The sequence below is a fragment of the Cavia porcellus genome, unplaced genomic scaffold, assembly GCF_034190915.1.
Source record: "Cavia porcellus strain 051 isolate PalLab524CR breed Dunkin Hartley unplaced genomic scaffold, mCavPor4.1 scaffold_15, whole genome shotgun sequence".
NCBI classification, from domain to species: domain Eukaryota; kingdom Metazoa; phylum Chordata; class Mammalia; order Rodentia; family Caviidae; genus Cavia; species Cavia porcellus.
The window spans coordinates 55,364,684-55,381,717 of NW_026947498.1; the positions used below are offsets into that span (position 1 = coordinate 55,364,684).

General features: G+C 37.6%; 1 protein-coding gene across 1 annotated transcript in view; it reads right to left on the bottom strand.

The window, feature by feature from the left end:
• Morc1 (MORC family CW-type zinc finger 1) overlaps nucleotides 1-17,034 on the bottom strand; it is a 163,723-nt gene that overhangs the window by 102,898 nt on the left and 43,791 nt on the right. The window contains exons 10-14 of the mRNA XM_063224421.1: nucleotides 10,715-10,794; nucleotides 10,003-10,073; nucleotides 7,905-7,969; nucleotides 6,518-6,661; nucleotides 3,546-3,700 (exon numbers count right to left, since the gene is read on the bottom strand). Coding sequence (XP_063080491.1) covers nucleotides 3,546-3,700; nucleotides 6,518-6,661; nucleotides 7,905-7,969; nucleotides 10,003-10,073; nucleotides 10,715-10,794 — 515 coding nt within the window. The remainder of the gene's footprint in view (nucleotides 1-3,545; nucleotides 3,701-6,517; nucleotides 6,662-7,904; nucleotides 7,970-10,002; nucleotides 10,074-10,714; nucleotides 10,795-17,034) is intronic.

The following is a 17,034-nucleotide window of genomic DNA, read 5'->3' on the forward strand; positions in this document are numbered from 1 at the left end:
CTAAGCTGAGAGAAACCAACTGGAAATGCAATCCTGGTGCTACAACTGGAACAGCTAAAGTCTCAGTGCTGAAGCTGGAACCCGCACCTCTGGAAAGCACAGCTTGAATTTCCTGCCTCTGCTGCTGCATTGGAATCAGCATAGCAGGGATAGAGACATCAAAGCTCTGAGAGTAGGAATCGGTGAACTAAATTGAGAGCAGGAATCGGTGAACTGAATTGAGAGCAGAGCTGGCAGGGAGGCCTGCTTTGACCTGCAGTGAGGGAGAGGAATGGGGACCCTTTCATAGACTAGGAAGCTCCAACAGAGGACATTCTGGGACCAGGCAGAGTGGCCAGAAAGAACGCTGCAGTAACTTCAGTCACATATTCTCCTCTTAAGCGGGATTGGTGGGGAGCACTTGGCCTGGGTGACACCACAGACTAAGACCCATTAGGCTAGCCCAAACCAGGTTCCTGTGCCTGCCAGTGCACTCTAATGCACTGAAGCCTTCAGCAGGTTGACTGACCTGGAGGGGTGGGCCCAGCAGAGGCTTCCCAGCTCTGTGTCTCCCTAGTACACTGCAGTGGGCGGAAACACCTAGTCAGCGCGATTCAAACAAACTGTAACTGACAAAGAAAGAAACTGGGCCTCCTATATATGCTTGTATGGAAGGAACAAAAAGTATGGGAAGAGGGAGCAACAACAAAGGGTCCTCAGTCCCCAGTCCTGAGAACACTGATCCAGGAAAGGTAAATACAAAGGAGAATGAGAACAGAAAACATGCAATATCAGGCACAGCTCCAATAGACATAAAGCATTATCTCCGGGACCTGATAGATGAGTTCAAAAGTGAAGTATTTAACCAAGTAAAGCAAGATATAAGTACAATAGTTAAAGAAATGCTAAGCACCTCCCAAGAAAAAACAGATGGTAGAATGGAAGAACAGAAAATGATGGAGAAAATAGAATACATGAAGCAGGTTCAAAGAGATTACCAGGAAACTAAAAACTCTATTGAAAGCTGGTATAACAGCTTGAAAGAAATTATGGATAGATTATCTGAACTGGAGGACAGATTTGTAATGTGGGAGCATGAAAGGAAAAACTTCTTAAAAATAACAAGGAAATAAGCAGTAACAATACAAAAGGCTAGAAGATGATAAGAGGATCTATAGCTTAAGAATTAAGAACGTAAAGGAAGAAGGAGGGATTCAAACAAATGAACTGCAAAGGTTATTCACAGAAATAATTAAGGAGAACTTCCCTAATATGGAAAAAGGTAAAGATACTCAGATGTATGAGGCATACAGGACCCCAGTCATCTACAACCCAAACAGAACTACACCCAGGCATATAATAATCAAAATTCCAGAAATCCAATATAAGAACAGAATATTATAAGTTGTCAGAGACAAGAACCAGATCACTTACAAGGGAACACCCATCAGAATTACAGCAGACTTCTCAGCACAAACCATCAAATCATGCAGAGCATGGGGAGAAAAAATTCAAGCTTTGAAAGACAATAACCTCCAGCCAATATTGATATACCCTGCACAACTCTCCCTAGAAATTAATGGAGAAATAAGGTGCTTCCAGGATAAAGAGGAACTAGAGGAATTTGCAACCACCAATTCAACTCTACAGAGAATACTGCAGGACGTTCTAAAAGAACAATACCAAGATTCCAGAAACAGTGGCAGAGAGGCCACAATGAATGGAGCAGAAAGAAAAATGAAGAAGACAATCTGACAACTAATGACAGAAAAAGAGCTCAACAGAAATGAGGCAGAGAAGGTTGGATGATAGGAACAGCTGTTTTGGAGAAAACAAGACATAATAATAGCTGGTGCTATTAATATCATCTTGTTTTGAAGTCCCATCAAGCTTTTGTTCTTCTGTCTCCATCTTCTATCTTATTGGATTTTATTATATGTGATAATATCAACAAAAACTTTTATAGACAAGGAGATTATACAGGAGGTTATAATGTTCATTTTCTGTTGGTTGGTTCTAAATACCCTGTAATACTGTCATTCTCTTGAATGGTTTTACAGTGTCTTGATATGTTTGATGCTACAGTATACGAAGTTATACTCAAAGATTTCAAGGAAAGAGACACTATGGTAACTACTTTTATGTCAGGATATCTTGTGGTGAAACACTATTTTGCTTAAATGGTTATGTTTTGACCTGTGCTGTTTTGTTGTTATGTCCTCTTTTATCTCAATCCTCTTTTATTTTTAACTTTTTAATTAAGGGAAAAATAAATAAAAAATAGCAGGATATATGATAGTATCCCACTTTGATTTCCTGTTAACTTGATTTGAAACCCTGTATTGCTCTCACCATCTTGTTTTTACTGATTTTACTCTCTTCTGTTTTGCTTGATAGTACCAAGTTTGAAAGTATAGGCAACAACTGTGAAGACAATAAGATTTACTATGATGCCCATTCTGGTTTGACTATTATCTTCTTTTGAAGTCCTGTAATGTCTCCAATGTTTTGGTTTTATTGGTTTTGTTCTTTATTGTTCTGTTCAATTTTATTATAACTGATTATATAGGCAACTCTTTTTAAGATAGCAAGAGGCATTATGGTAACCACTGTTGATCACCTTGTATTCTGTTTTTACATTATGTACTATGTCCATCCTTTTGATTTGACTGACTCTGTTTTGTTGTCACATTTGGTTTCAATCTCTTCAAAAAAAAAGTAATAAAAACTGTGGGAGTAATAAAACCCAAAATGTGTAATTGTCATTGTACAAAAGAGAGGAAAAGAAAGTGCTCTAAAGGATGTAACTGCATGTATATTTAAGCATATAAGATAGATAACCATATTACTAAGTTTTTGTTGGATCATTGAACAGGACTGTTTGCAGTCTCACTGTTTAAATGTCCACTTTATATGCTTTAATTTTGTAACTTGAACAACTATTTCTAAGATGACAATATGTAATCTATTAACTAGTGATTTCCTACTGTTTATTTTTTTTAAATTCTGTATAACTTGTACCATTTTTCTGTTTTTTTCCTTTTTATCCTTAAATAAAATTTTAAAAAAGTTGTTAGACAAATGAAACAATGTTACCTATAGTTACTCAGGCTCAGTAGTTACTGTTCCATAACATGACACTGGAACACTATGAGCTATAAAGGTTCCTGCAGGACTTTGCGCTGAGCCTGTGTGCAGCTTCCAGCTGCCTTTCTCCTCCACGGCAAGCTGATACTGCACACTGCTCTCTGACTGCCTTCATCTTATAATCTATTTTGCACATGTCATTTTGGGTAAGATTCTGGAACCATCTCCCTTCTTGCCTCTCCTGCTTCTTGTTTTCTTCTGTTTTGTTTTGTAGTGCCTGGGATCGAACCCAGAACCTCATGCATGCTAGGCATGTACTGTACTGAGCTAAAACTCAAGCCCATCCTTTAGGATATTACAATAGGAAGTCTCTGTCAGTCTTCGGGTTATTGGTTACCAGCGTCAACATAATCATTTCCACTTAATCTCACTGCTTGATCCCTCTTAAGGATGTCACAGTGCAACCACTGAATACTCACTGATCCCAGTGTCCTTGCAGTACTGGACCACGTACTGTCCCATGACTCTCAGTAGATGATTATACTCTTGGGTGTTGAGAAATTCTTGTTTATTATGGGATGGTTCCATGATCTCCAAGGGTATGTTAGCAATTCCAACCACACCTGTCCCAAGTCTGAGGGAATAAAATCAATTAAATTTTTTTAAAACATTTGGCTAAAAATAAAGAAAAACCCAATATGCCTGGGTCACTTGTAATCAGTGCTTCCAAACGTAAATACATTCTCTTTGTCTGGACCATTTCAAAGTTTAATAAGTTTAAACATCACCTTAAAAAGTTATCTTTAGAAAGTTATCTTATGATCCCATCATAAATCTATGCTGGCCCCAGATGTATTTGGTTGTATAATAAATCACTCCAATATATCATTACTGAATTAATGTAACTCTTCTCCCAAAGCTATTCCCTTCCATGAAGGTTGGTGGGAAAGAGGAGTTTTTCAGCATGAACACCAACAACAATATCGTGTCTCACTACGATAAACCTCCAGGAGTCTCTCTTAATGAAACCACTCAGAATCATCCTCTGTCTCTGTTTTACCTGTTGGGCTGGATTTCTTCTCACTACAGCGCTCACTGGGGGTTCTCAGTGACTTCTACTCATAGAAAATATGGGTTTCTTATCTCAGAGGGAGATGAGTATCTATCACCTTTAATGAATAAAGGTTTGGTTTTGGGGTGTTGGTTTGTTCATTTTGTTTTGCTTTTAACTTTCACTTTCCTAATGGTACTTAGGTGCATATCTGGGAAGTTCTGCTTGGTGGCAAAACCCGTTCGGAGGAAAGCATCAGTAGTCTAACACTTTTGGCTCCCTACTACCTCTTCACAGAACATTAATCACATCTGTCCAAACTGGAGGCCTCACTGGTCATGTTTTCACCGTGTTCCTCTTCCACTCAGCCTCCCCTTCACTATTCTTTTTGCAAGTCTAAATTTGGACCCCACTTCTTCAAAAATCCTACCCTAACTTCCCCTGACTGCTTTTCTAAAGACTGTGATACTTCAGTTGTCAAATGGCTGCAAGCTCAAATTTTCCACACTCTAGCAGCAAAAAAGAAAATATGCTTGGTGTGCATTGCTTTGCTCCATAGTCAAACTGAAAATCCAACTTGAAAAATCCAAATCTTGCCGCGAGGACAAAAAGGTGACACTTTAGTAAGTGATGCTCTCTCCCAGACAGCATGTAATGTTTGTATTCGTAAGTTAAGACTATCACTATTGTGCTTTTTCTCCTCTACTTTATTTGTGTAAAATACCTTAATCATGGCCCCAAAGAAAGTGATAACAATAAAATTAAGAGGAGAACTGTGAGATCATGATAGCGTTAAAAAAAAGAAATCACTCAAGATTTGTTAAAGTCCTAAAAAAATTAATTTATAAATGTAATTTTGGGAGCTCAGAACCAATTATCTGGACTTCCATTATTTTTTATTGAATTAAATCTTTAGTTCTTGACTTTTTTCAGTGTTCAAACACAAATTTGGAACGAATTGACTTCGACAACCGAGGTATCACTGCCTTCTTTGTAGCTGACGCTCACCTCTAACATAGTATTCATTCATTCAGTCAGTCATTCCAGTGCAACACCTGCCTGGCACAATTCCAGGATCCAGGAATACAGTGATAAACAAGGAAGACAAGTCCCTGATTAGGAAATTTCTCTTCTACTGAAAGGTGACAGGCAAGATGCTAATAAACACATTAATGTGTAAGAGCACTTCAGATGGTGATAAGTGACATTTGAAAAACACAGTTAAGTGACACAAATATGTGAAGAGTGACAGGTGGGGTGACTTCAGGAGCCAATTGTAATTAGTTAAGGAAGAACGAATTGTATGGAAAGTATGTTAAGAATTCATGCCTGGACGCTACACTAGAGCTGCACTCCTAAGATCTGAGAACAGCAGGCTTAAGGCAGAAGGAAAGGCAAGTGCTATGGCCTTCAGGCAGGAAGTATCTCAGCAATCAGAGGAACAGGAATGCAGAGAGCTTAGGCTATGGGACAGGAAAGGGGCCCAGAGCAGGCCTGAGGCTACATCACTGGAAGATCACCTTAAGCAGTTCAACTCTAACTGCTCTGGAGTTTTAAGGAAGAATCAAGTATTTTAGGTTTTAAAAGACAGTTCTTGCTATTTTTACAAGTATATACAGAAATGCAAATTTGTATACTTATCCATTTTCCTGGATTAAAGCTTCTTAAGCAAATGACAATTTGACCTGACCATTTTGACTTCAGAGCTTTGTATAGTGTCCAGCACATAAACAATAAAACTGCTTATTGATGGAATAATGAACGAACTGCTAGTTCCTTAAGAGTGAGAAATCAAGATGACAAAATGCTCCCCTGACCCATTCTATTGGAATCTTGTTTATTCTTTTCAGTGGTGTCTCTCTGGGACTCTACATCACTGAGGAAAACAGCTTATGAAGTTTTAGACCATTGGGGAAACAACAGAATCCACTACTTGGAAGTCCAACTGGGCTGGAAGCTTTTAATAGCATAAGCTCATTCAGGTACCTGGCAAAAACATGCATATTATGGGCAGCACAAAACATTAACAGGGCTGCTTTGCAGAGTTATGGATTTATCTTTCTTTCCCAAAGTTTGTCTGTAATATGTCTATAATGCTTTTAAATTGGTAAAACATTGAAATCCTGAAGAGGTGGCACAAGCAGTGGGGAAAATCAAGCTGTTCAAGAAATGCAGTGAAAAAATTTTTTGCAAAAGTATGCTTTTTCCTTAGAGGAAGCATATAGCTTTATTGACAGTATAAATTAGGCACATTAGTGCTTGCAATGTTGACGGGAAGGGTGAACACAGACTATGACACCTGTTCCCATTATAAGTAATTACTCTTCTCACTACACAGACAAAATCTTACTGAACCCTCCCTCTGCCTGCTTGTGCATCTGGAAACAAAAACATACTTACAAGGACTTCCACTTCAGCTGTGGGCCCACTTTCTCATGCATTTTGATCAAACGGTTGTTACTGTAAAGGAACATTCCATCTTGGCTTGGATTTTCTATGTTCACTCCGAAGATCAGCGAGAGTGTTTTTGCTTTTTTTAATTCTCTAGAGGTACATTTAGAAAAGATTTTTAAAGTTTTCATTAAATAAAAGTATGGACTTTACAAAACTGCTAATAATTAAATTCAGAAAGTTAAGCATCCATGAAATGATATATAACATGTCCAGCTATTTTGCAAAATCTGACAGAAATGTGTACCTGGTGTCTCCATATAGCCAAGTATTCTACACAATTATACCAGTCAAACACAGGCAGTCACTGATTCTAAAATAGGTCTGATAATTTAAATTTACAAAAACCAGAAAGTTCCAAGAGAGTTCTGAAATGTTAACTGGCCTAACATACACATGGAAGCATTTTTGAAAAACGGTAATTTGGCTTTTTAAAACTGCAGGTTTTTCTAACACTGAATGTGATCTCCAACTTTCAGTATGTTCCCACATCTCTAAATATCCTACATAGCCTGGAATGTACCAAAAGATACTCTTTAGCTTTCTCTAAACTTTTCCAAAACCAAAGGTAAATGAAAATTAATAAAGTTAATCAGGGCAACGGATGTGAACTTCAATTCTCAGACTTTGCTCTATACTATATTATGTGTTAAACTTTTCTATTCAACATAAAAAAAAAACTTGAGAAATAGCAAAATGTAATAGAAACTGTGGCACCAGGAGGCTGCAGGGAGCTGTGAAAACTGCCCATATGTAAGAGGCGGACAGGGCTTCAAAAGCAGGCCAACTTTGCAAATAACTGGGAAAATCTGAATGAGCCACTGGAACACTATGTCTCACTGGAACGTAAGTTTAACATCTGCCTAATCACATGGAAAAGCATGAGGACTAAGAATGAGCATTTTAAATTCATGGAACAGATTTACCGCACAACAAATGTTATTCATATTTTCCTTTCTCAACCAAGAATGGCACCAAATACAATTCTTCCCCTATAGTCAACCATAACTTTGTGCCAACCACAAGCTCAGCCTTCCTTTTTTAGCTGATAATCTGGCAGCTCAAAGTCTTCATCCAGTGTAAACTACCAAATTTTGAACCAATTTCTCATTTTTTTCAAAACTTTTAACATTGCCTAGACAAATATAGGTGCATGCCAATACATACTTTATAAGTATTTACATTGTTTATCTTGAAAATAGGAGGCATAGTATAAAATACATCAAGCTGAAAAAGAGAAATTGTTACAGTAACTATCAAACCTGTGTACTTAGAAATTGGAATTTGTTTTAACACAGAGAACCAAAGATCCTTGCAAAGAGAAAATCTGTCTTACCTTTGTTTCTCCTTAAGAGTCTTATGCTTTGCTTCTACATCTTCCAAAGCTCTCTCTAATATATCCTAGAGAAGTTCATTTGGTTGAGAGAGAACATTATGTTGAGAAAAAGTCAGTTGATATTACCCTATGATCCAAATATTTCCTTAATAGATCACATTACCTAAAGCATGGTACCTATTCAGTAGATCCTTGGTAAAATGATTAAGTTCCAGTAGTCAGAAACCAAACCCTAACCCACCACGCTGTTGGTGCACATATTTAGATGATCTCTCAGCCTTTCAGAGAAAGAATCTTCACTCCCTACAGTGGCATACAGGAAAACTCGGATGAGTTATTCACTGTGCCTAGGATCACGTTTTTGTCTGTGAGAACAGACAGTGTTCAATCATGGAATCATTAAGACTTCTTTCATTTAAAATATAGTAATTAATGAATTTAATTAGTAGCGAAAAAAAACTCCTTCATGTCAAGTTCTGGATTCTCCTATAATATTTCCTCTTTCTAGGTAACCCCATCCCTCGGATTTTCCTTTTCAGTGAGTTCCAATACTAGTGGCCCGTGGTCTTTCTTAGCTAGTTTTCTAATTTGCTGTGCTGGCTCATTCGCTATCCTAGCCCTAGTGAACTTGCTCTAGCCAAGCAGAAAAGGAATCATTCACCAGGATTGTTCTTACAAATAAGAACAGACTTTGATGTGAAAGGCAAACATCTCTTTGATGAGCATACTGCTGATGGAACATGACTATTGTCTTTCAAGTAAAAGAAAATGAAAAATGACTGGTAAGTATTTTGTTCAAATTCATCTGCCCACAAGAGTTTAAGAGGTCAAAAATCCAGGTCAATCTGCTTTGCTTTCTTCTCTGCACTAAAGTAACTGGGGCACTTGAGAGCAACAGAGCAAACTGGTGAAAGACATCCCCACCCTTCCAGGCCGTGCGCTCACACTCAGGATGGACAACAGAAGGGTAACGAGAAGAGAAGGCCAAGACAAGAAAGCTAGCATCTTGATGCCCAAATACAGACTAGCGGGAATTGATTTATTAGAGACAAAAGAGAAAAAGAACTTAAACCATGAAAAAATCAATTGCAATAAGACAGGCTTACCTTTAACTTAAAAAAAAAGTAAGAGAACCTTGAGAAAGTCATGGATAGACTCAGCTATGGGCACGGCCATATGCTATTCTTTGATCTGACCCCTTACTCATGACCCTTAGATAAACCAGCTCTTTGTGAGCCACAGCCCAGATCCTTAAAAGTCTAGGAGAAATCACTGAAAGAATGCATATTACCATATACCAATGCATAAGAGAGTGAAGGAAAGTTGACAAAAAATAACCTTTTTTAATATTCCTACTCATCCCTTTGTAATCAAGCAGAGAGACAAACTTCTTAACGGTTAACCATGGTGAAAAGCTTTATTCCACATTCCTAGTAAAAAGTTAGCTAATTTGCAATACACATCCTTTGACAATATTCTTTTTCTCTTAGTGGAAATGCACTATAATTAATAATAATAGTTCTTTATAACTACACTACTAGTGGGCATCCTGGAAGAAATACAGAGAATGTTTATGAACTGTATAGAGAAACTCATAAGAAAAGAGCTTTGTAAGCTGGAAGCATTGTTATTAATATTCATAATTATGGTATATAACTGCTGGCACCAGAAAGAAGAATTGCTTATTAGTCTTCTTTTTTTCTTTCCCCATTTATTTAGGTCCATGGAGAGCTATAATTTGAAAAGACAATTTTCAAGGAGACTTGATAGGCTAGGTTTTTTCTACTAGCTTTTCATCATTCTCTCCTTTACTTGTATTACTTTCTTTTTCATTTTAAAGAAACTGTGCATTAAGTACTTCCTCACTGTCCCAAAGTCACCTGATATTTTGTTCCCTTTTGCTCTTAGTCTCAGCCTTCCTCCAATTTGCTGGGCTCTCTCTCCTTTCTCTGCACCCATCTGCTATTTACTTGTGTGAAAATCAACTTAATCTTTTGAGCCTATCAGGTTTAAAAGCGTAAGAACTGAATGATGAGAGACAACTATGAACAAGAAAGTGACACAGTGCACCACTTAAGACGCTCTTCACAGGACGTACCTGGGCAGAGGAGGAGGCGGTTCTGCCAGGCTGATTCACTTTGATTTGGGCTTCTTTCAGTATGAGTTCAGCTGGAAGCAAAAGCAGAATAGTAAGAATACAGTGAAATTCTTTCAATCAATTTTTAAGAGGTGTCTTCAGTACATGTAACCATGACCCGTGACAACGACACACAGAAAATCTTAGGTTCACTTCAGAACTCTTCTGTACTTTTTACCTTCTCTATCAAGTTCCTCTTGGGCTTGAAAATTTATAACTTTATGTGTACAAATTCAAAAATATGAGTTCACCTTGGCTAACTAAAGATGCTATAAAATCTGTTCCATATAATGTAGACGTGGTACCACACCCAGATGAATGGAGAAGGATAGGTTTGTCTTTGCTGTAGGAAAAGTATGCAAAAAATTCCTCTTAAAGTAGATGTAATGCTGGCCTCTAATATAATCTGACAGTCATGACTATGAAGGTTGCTAATATATATCAATTAATTCCAGGTATGTTCAAAATCATAAACTAATAAATCATATCATACTTAACAAACTCAGCAATGGATACACTGTGTTAGGAAGCTCCACAGAGGTAAGAATGACATTATGTTTACTGTAGCATTGTTTACGATGCCTAGAGCAGTGCCTGTCTCAGAAAAAAGGCTGAAATAATGTTTACTGAATGAGTGGAACAATAATTATGAGGCCCACTGGGTACCACATACCAGTCTTCACTGCTTCCTGTGCCTTTTTAACTTCGTTTTTAAGTGTTCCTTTAAAAGAAGATGCAGCATGCAAATACTTTCTGCAAAGAAAAGGGACACAATCAAGTAGGATTATTCATTTGAAAGTGTATAAAAGTATATTCTTTAATAAGATTATATACTCCAGGGATACATAATTATTAAGAAACATTCATCAAGTAAGTTAAATCCAGATGATAAATTAAAAAACTTTCTACCTAAAAAGAAATCCTATGTCTTTTAATGCTTGGTAATTTTACTTTTGTAAAGGAACTTTAGGAGCAAGATAGGAAAATCTCTGCCCACTCAGATGTTACATTATACATATGAAACAGGATCATTTTCTTGAAAGAAAAAAAATACGCAACTGCTTCACTGTCAAAGTTTCTGATTAACATGCATAGCTTTCTTACTCAGATCTGCTTCTCCCAGTCTCCAAACAATTATCTCTAACTAGAATGCTCATAAATGCACGTTACTATATCATTTTAAACTAAAAGCATAGTTTCTACTTTATTTTTCACAAGTTGTTACTTTCAAAATCTATTGCTTTAGTGATACAAAGATATTCTAGAACAGTCAAGAAAAAAGAAAAAAGCATGCATATACATCTATAAACTCAGACAGGACAAAGTATAGGCAAGAAAAGCTTTGCAGCTACTATGATAAAATCAACATGGTACTGGAGGAAAAACATTGACTCAAGACTAGGTAGAACAGGTTAGAAGATGCAGACACAACTCCAAACATATTCTGCCACCTTATCTCTGACAAAGGTGTCAAATATGTTCACTGGAAGAAAGACAGTCTCTTTAATAAATGTTGCTGGAAAAACTGGCTCTCTATATGCTTAAGACTAACACTAATCCATGTCTATCACCATGCACTAAATTAAAGCCAAAATGGATCAGAGACCTAAATATTAAAACAGAAGGGAGGAAATTAAAAGGAAAGAAGGTAAAAGGCAAAAAAATATAAGGTAGCTATGTCATTACTGTCTTTCAGTTCACCAAAAAAAGAAGGTTCATGCTAATATCTATGGAGAATTTCTCATACCCATAACTTATACTCTGAAAAACTACTTTGAAGATGACAATATGCAGCATATCAACTACTGTTACTCTATTACTATTTTGTTATGAAATTCTGTTTTACCTTTTTCAATAAAATTTTAAAAAAACTTCGTAGATCAGACGTTTCCTAAATATCATTTAAACTAGACAGTCCTGGCTTCCGGGAGAACATGGCGGACAGATAACAGCAACTACTGGAGGCTCTCTGAAAGACTTGACTCAGAAGCCAGGAATGGTGCGGACTAAGGAGACATAAGCAGGTGGAGATATGCTCTGCTGACTCAGGAATGAACTGGGCTGAGAGAAACCAACTTGGAATGCAGTCCTGGTGCTAAAACAGGAACAGAAAAGCCTCGGTGTGGAGGCTGGACCCCGCGCCATTGTAAGCCGCGATTTGGGTTTCCCGCCGCGCGGTGGCTGGCTGCCTCTACAGTGGCTCGGCAAGGAGAGAGACGCGCAGAAGCTCTGAGAACGGCAATCTTCGAACGGCAGGGAGGCATGCACTGACTTGTGGTGAGGTGAGTGAGAGAAACTGACACTCTACCACAGTTTGACTCCAGCAGAGGACTTTCTGGGCCCGAGCAGTCCTGCGGGAGCAGGGCGTGGTGGCGACTCCAGCCACACATCCCCCTCTCGGGCGGGATTGGTGAAAAGTGCCTAGCCTGCGTGACGCTGCCGGAGGACCTGGTAGGCTGTCCCAACCCAGATCCCAGAGCCTGACGGTGGCCGGGAGGGGAGATGCCTAGGCTGCCTGGTCGGTAACTCCCTGGTGCAGAGCGGTGAGCGGGAACACCTAACTGGCGCAATTCGATCAGGCTGTGGCTGACTGGGAGAGAAGCTGGGCCTCTTATATAAGCTTGCATATATAAGGAACAGAGAAGAAGAGGCAGCATGGGAAGAGGCAGCAACAAGAAAGGCTCCTCGGCCCCCAATTCTGAGAAACAGGCAATAGCAGACACTGCACCAATACACATAAGGCGCCATATAGAGAGCCTCATAGACCAATTCAGGAATGAAGTTATCAATGACCTGAAGCTAGAAGTATGCAGAATAGTTAGAGAAATGCTAAGTACCACCCAAGAAAAAACAGGTGGTGGAATGGAAGAACAGAAAAAAAGGGGAGAATTGTTTGATGGAGAAAACAGAGAAAGCATAGAATACGTGAAGCAGGTTCAAAGGGACTACCAAGATACTAAGAAGTCTATAGAAGACTGGCATAACAGCTTGAAAGAAACTAAGGACAGACTATCTGAACTGGAGGGCAGACTTGTAATATGGGAGAATGAAATGAAAAACTTCTTAAAAATAACAAAGAAACAAACAGCAATAATACAAAGACAAGAAGATGATAAGAGGATCCATAACTTAAGGATTAAGAACATAAAAGAAGAAGTAGGGACAAAAACAAGTGAACTACAAAAGCTACTCACAGAAATAATCCAGGAGAATTTTCCTAATTTAGCAAAAGGTAAAGATACTCAGATGTATGAGGCATACAGGACCCCAGCTACCTACAACCCAAACAGAGCAACACCCAGGCATATAATAATAAAAATTCCAGAAATTCAGTACAAGAACAGAATATTAAAAGCTGTCAGAGACAAGAAACAGACCACTTACAAGGGAACACCCATCAGAATTACAGCAGATTTCTCTGCACAAACCATCAAATCACGAAGAGCGTGGGGGGAAATAATTCAAGCTTTGAAAGATAATAATCTCCAGCCAAGATTGAGATATCCTGCACAACTGTCCCTGGAAATTGATGGAAAAACAAGGTGCTTCCAGGATAAAGAGGAACTGGGGGAATTTGCAACCACCAATTCAACTCTACAGAGAGTATTGCAGGATATTCTAAAAAAAGAAAAATACAAAGAATCCAGAAATAATGGCAGAGAGGCCACAACGAATGGAGCAGAGAACAAAATGAAGAAGACAAACTGACAGCTACTGACAGAAAAAGAGCTCAACAGAAATGAGGCAGAGAAGATTGGATGATAGGAACAGCTATTTTGGAGAAAATGACATCTTAATAGGTAATACTGATTTAGTATCATCTTGTTTTGAAGTCTCATCTAGCTTTTGTCCTTCTGTCTCCAATGGTCTAAATAGGCTGTATCTTATTGGATTTTACTATATACGATAGTATAAGCAAAAACCTTTTAAAGACAAGGAGATTATACAGAAACCATTGTTCATTTTCTGTTAGTCGATTCTAAATACTCTGTAATGCTGTCATTCTCTTGAATGGTTTTACATTGTTTTGATATACTTAATGCTACAGTATACGAAGTTGTACTCAAGGATTTCAAAGAAAGAGACAATATGGTAACTACTTTTAGGTTAGGATTATCTGGTGGTGAAACACTATTCTGCTTAAATGGTTATGTTTTGATCTGCACTGTTTCGTTGTTATGCCCTCTTTTATCTCAATCTCCACTCCATTATTTACTTTTTTATCTTTATCCTTTTAATTAAAGGAAAAAAAATAGCAGCATATATTATAGTAACCCACTTTGACTTTTCATTACCTTGATTTAAAGCCCTGTATTACTCTCACCATCTGGTTTTTAACTGCTGTTCCCCTATTCTGTTTTGCTGGATAGTATCAGGTTTGAAAGTTTAGGCATCAGCTGTGAAGATAATGAGATTCATTATGACGCCCATTCTTGTTGACTTTTATCTACTTTTGAAGACCTACAATGTCTCCAATGTTTTGGTTTTGTCAGTTTTATTCTTTACTGTTTTGTTCAATTGTATTATAACTAACAATATAGGCAATTCTATTAGAGATAGCAGGAGGCATTATGGTAACCATTGATGATCACCTTGTATTACGTTTTTACATTATCTATTATGTCCACCCTTTTGACTTGACCGATTCTGTTCTGTTATGTCACATTTGGTTTTACTCTCTTCCAAAAAAGTAATAAGAACCGTGGGAGCAATGAAACCCAAAATGTGTAATAGTCATGGTACAAAAGAGAGGAAAAGAAAGTGCTCCAAACTATATAACTGCATGTATATTTAAGTGTATAAGATAGAAAATGATATCACAGAGTTTTATTGGATCAATGAACAGAACTGTTTGCAGTATCATTGATGGAATGTCCACTTTACAAGCTTTAATTTTGTGACTTGAACAATTATTTCTAAGATGACAATATGTAACCTATTAACTAGTGATTTCCTACTGTTCATTTTTTTTCTGTAAATCTGTATAACTTGTACCCTTTCCCTGCTTTTTTTTCTTTTCTCCTTAAATAAAATTAAAAAAATAAATAAATAAACTAGACAGTCCTTGGAGTCGAGCTTTAAAATACTGGTTTAAATCATTACGGAAGGAAATATCCCAGAATAACCTTGTTTTTGAAAATGCCCCAAGCTTCCTATGTGTCGTTTTATTCTTTTGTGTTCCATTCTTATCCATGCAGTATCCACATCACACTTAAATTTTATATGCTATTTACACTGGGCTGAGAGATGCCCAGAGGGCTGGCAAAGCATTATTTCTGGATGTGTCTGTGAAGGGGTTTCTGCAAGATATCATTTAGTAGACTGAGTGAAAAAGACCCTTCTTCACCACTGTGGAAGAGCGTTACCCAATCCATCGAGGGCTGGAATACAGAAAAAATGGAGGAAGGCTAATTCAGCCTCTTCTTGAGCTGGGTTGTCAGAATCTCTGGTCCTCAAACTTCTGCATTCAGACTCAATGTACTACCTTCTTTCCTGGGTCTCCCAGCCGGCAGAATGCAGACTGAGGGAATTCAAGGCCTCCATATTGTATAGAAAGTTTACAAGATGCAAGTGGACACCTGTACACCATTTCTTGAAGCCAAAATGTTTAAAATATATAAAAAGAAATATTTTTCTTGTTATCTGTGTTTTAGTTTACACTTTATATGTATATTAAGTTTTCCATATATGAGAAACCATGCAATATTTAAGCTTAGGTGTCTGAGTTATTTCACTTAACATTTTGGGCACTTTGATTGGGATTGCATTAAACCTATATAAGGTACACCTAATTTCTTACAAATGACTTAAATTTATCATTTTTATGGCAGAGTAGTACTTTATATGCATGAATATCACTTTTCTAAATCCATTCATCTGTTGGTGGACATATAGGCTATTATGAACTATTATGAACCATGTTGCTACAAATACAAGAATGCACACATCACTGCAGTACGGTGTATTTACTTCTTTGGAGAAAGATACCTGCAAGGGAAATCAGCAGGTAAAATGGAATTTCTACTTTTCATTTTCTGAGGAATCTTGATAGTATTCGTACCAGTCTACAAACCCATCAACGGTAGAGAAAGGTTCCTTTCTTCCCGTATCTTCACCAGCGTTTGTTATTGGTTGATTTCTTGATGACAGCCATTGTTTCTATATTGAGATGGAATCTTAGTGTTATTGCAATTTGCATTTCTTGAATGCCCAGTGATGTTAAACATCTTTTAATATCTTCATTGGCCATTTGTATTTTTTCATATAAGAAATATCTATTCATTGCAGATGCTCATTTTTTAACTGGGTGTTTAAATTTGGGAGTGTCTTAATTTTTTTTAGTTTCTTATATATTCTAGATATTAGTCCTTCGAGAAGTATCTGGTAAATTTTTTCCCATTTTTTAGGTTGTCTCTTCACTTTGTTAGTAGTTTCCTTTGCTTTGCAGAAGGTTTTTCATTTGGTGAGATCTTATTTCTTGATTCTTGGTATTATTTCTTGGGTAATTGATGTTTTGTTCTGAAAGTCTTTCTCTATACCTGTGTTTTCAAGAGTTTTACTTATTTGGCTTCTAACAGATTAAATATTTCTATACTAATGCTTAGATGTTTGATCCATTTTGATTTTAGTTTACTGCATGGTGAGAGACATGCTTATATACGAGTTTGTTCAAACCTCCATCTGGCAATGAAGATCCTCCACCAGACTGACACTTTTCTTCCTTCTCTTCCTCCTCTTCTTATTCCTCCTCCTCCTCTTCCTCCTTCTTTTTATCTTTTTCCTCCTTCTCCTTTTTCTTCCTCTCCTTCTCCTTCTTTTCCTACTACTAAGTAGAATCTTGAGCAGTGTAGCCACAGGAAGAGTTGGAAAAAATCCATTCAAGTCTGCCACTTGCTTCTGAGGCAAAGGAGCTGCACCTCTGTGACTGGCCCCCAGCATCTCAGTGTCCAGGACTTTCTTCCAAACTCGCCTCCCTACCTAACTTCTGCTCAC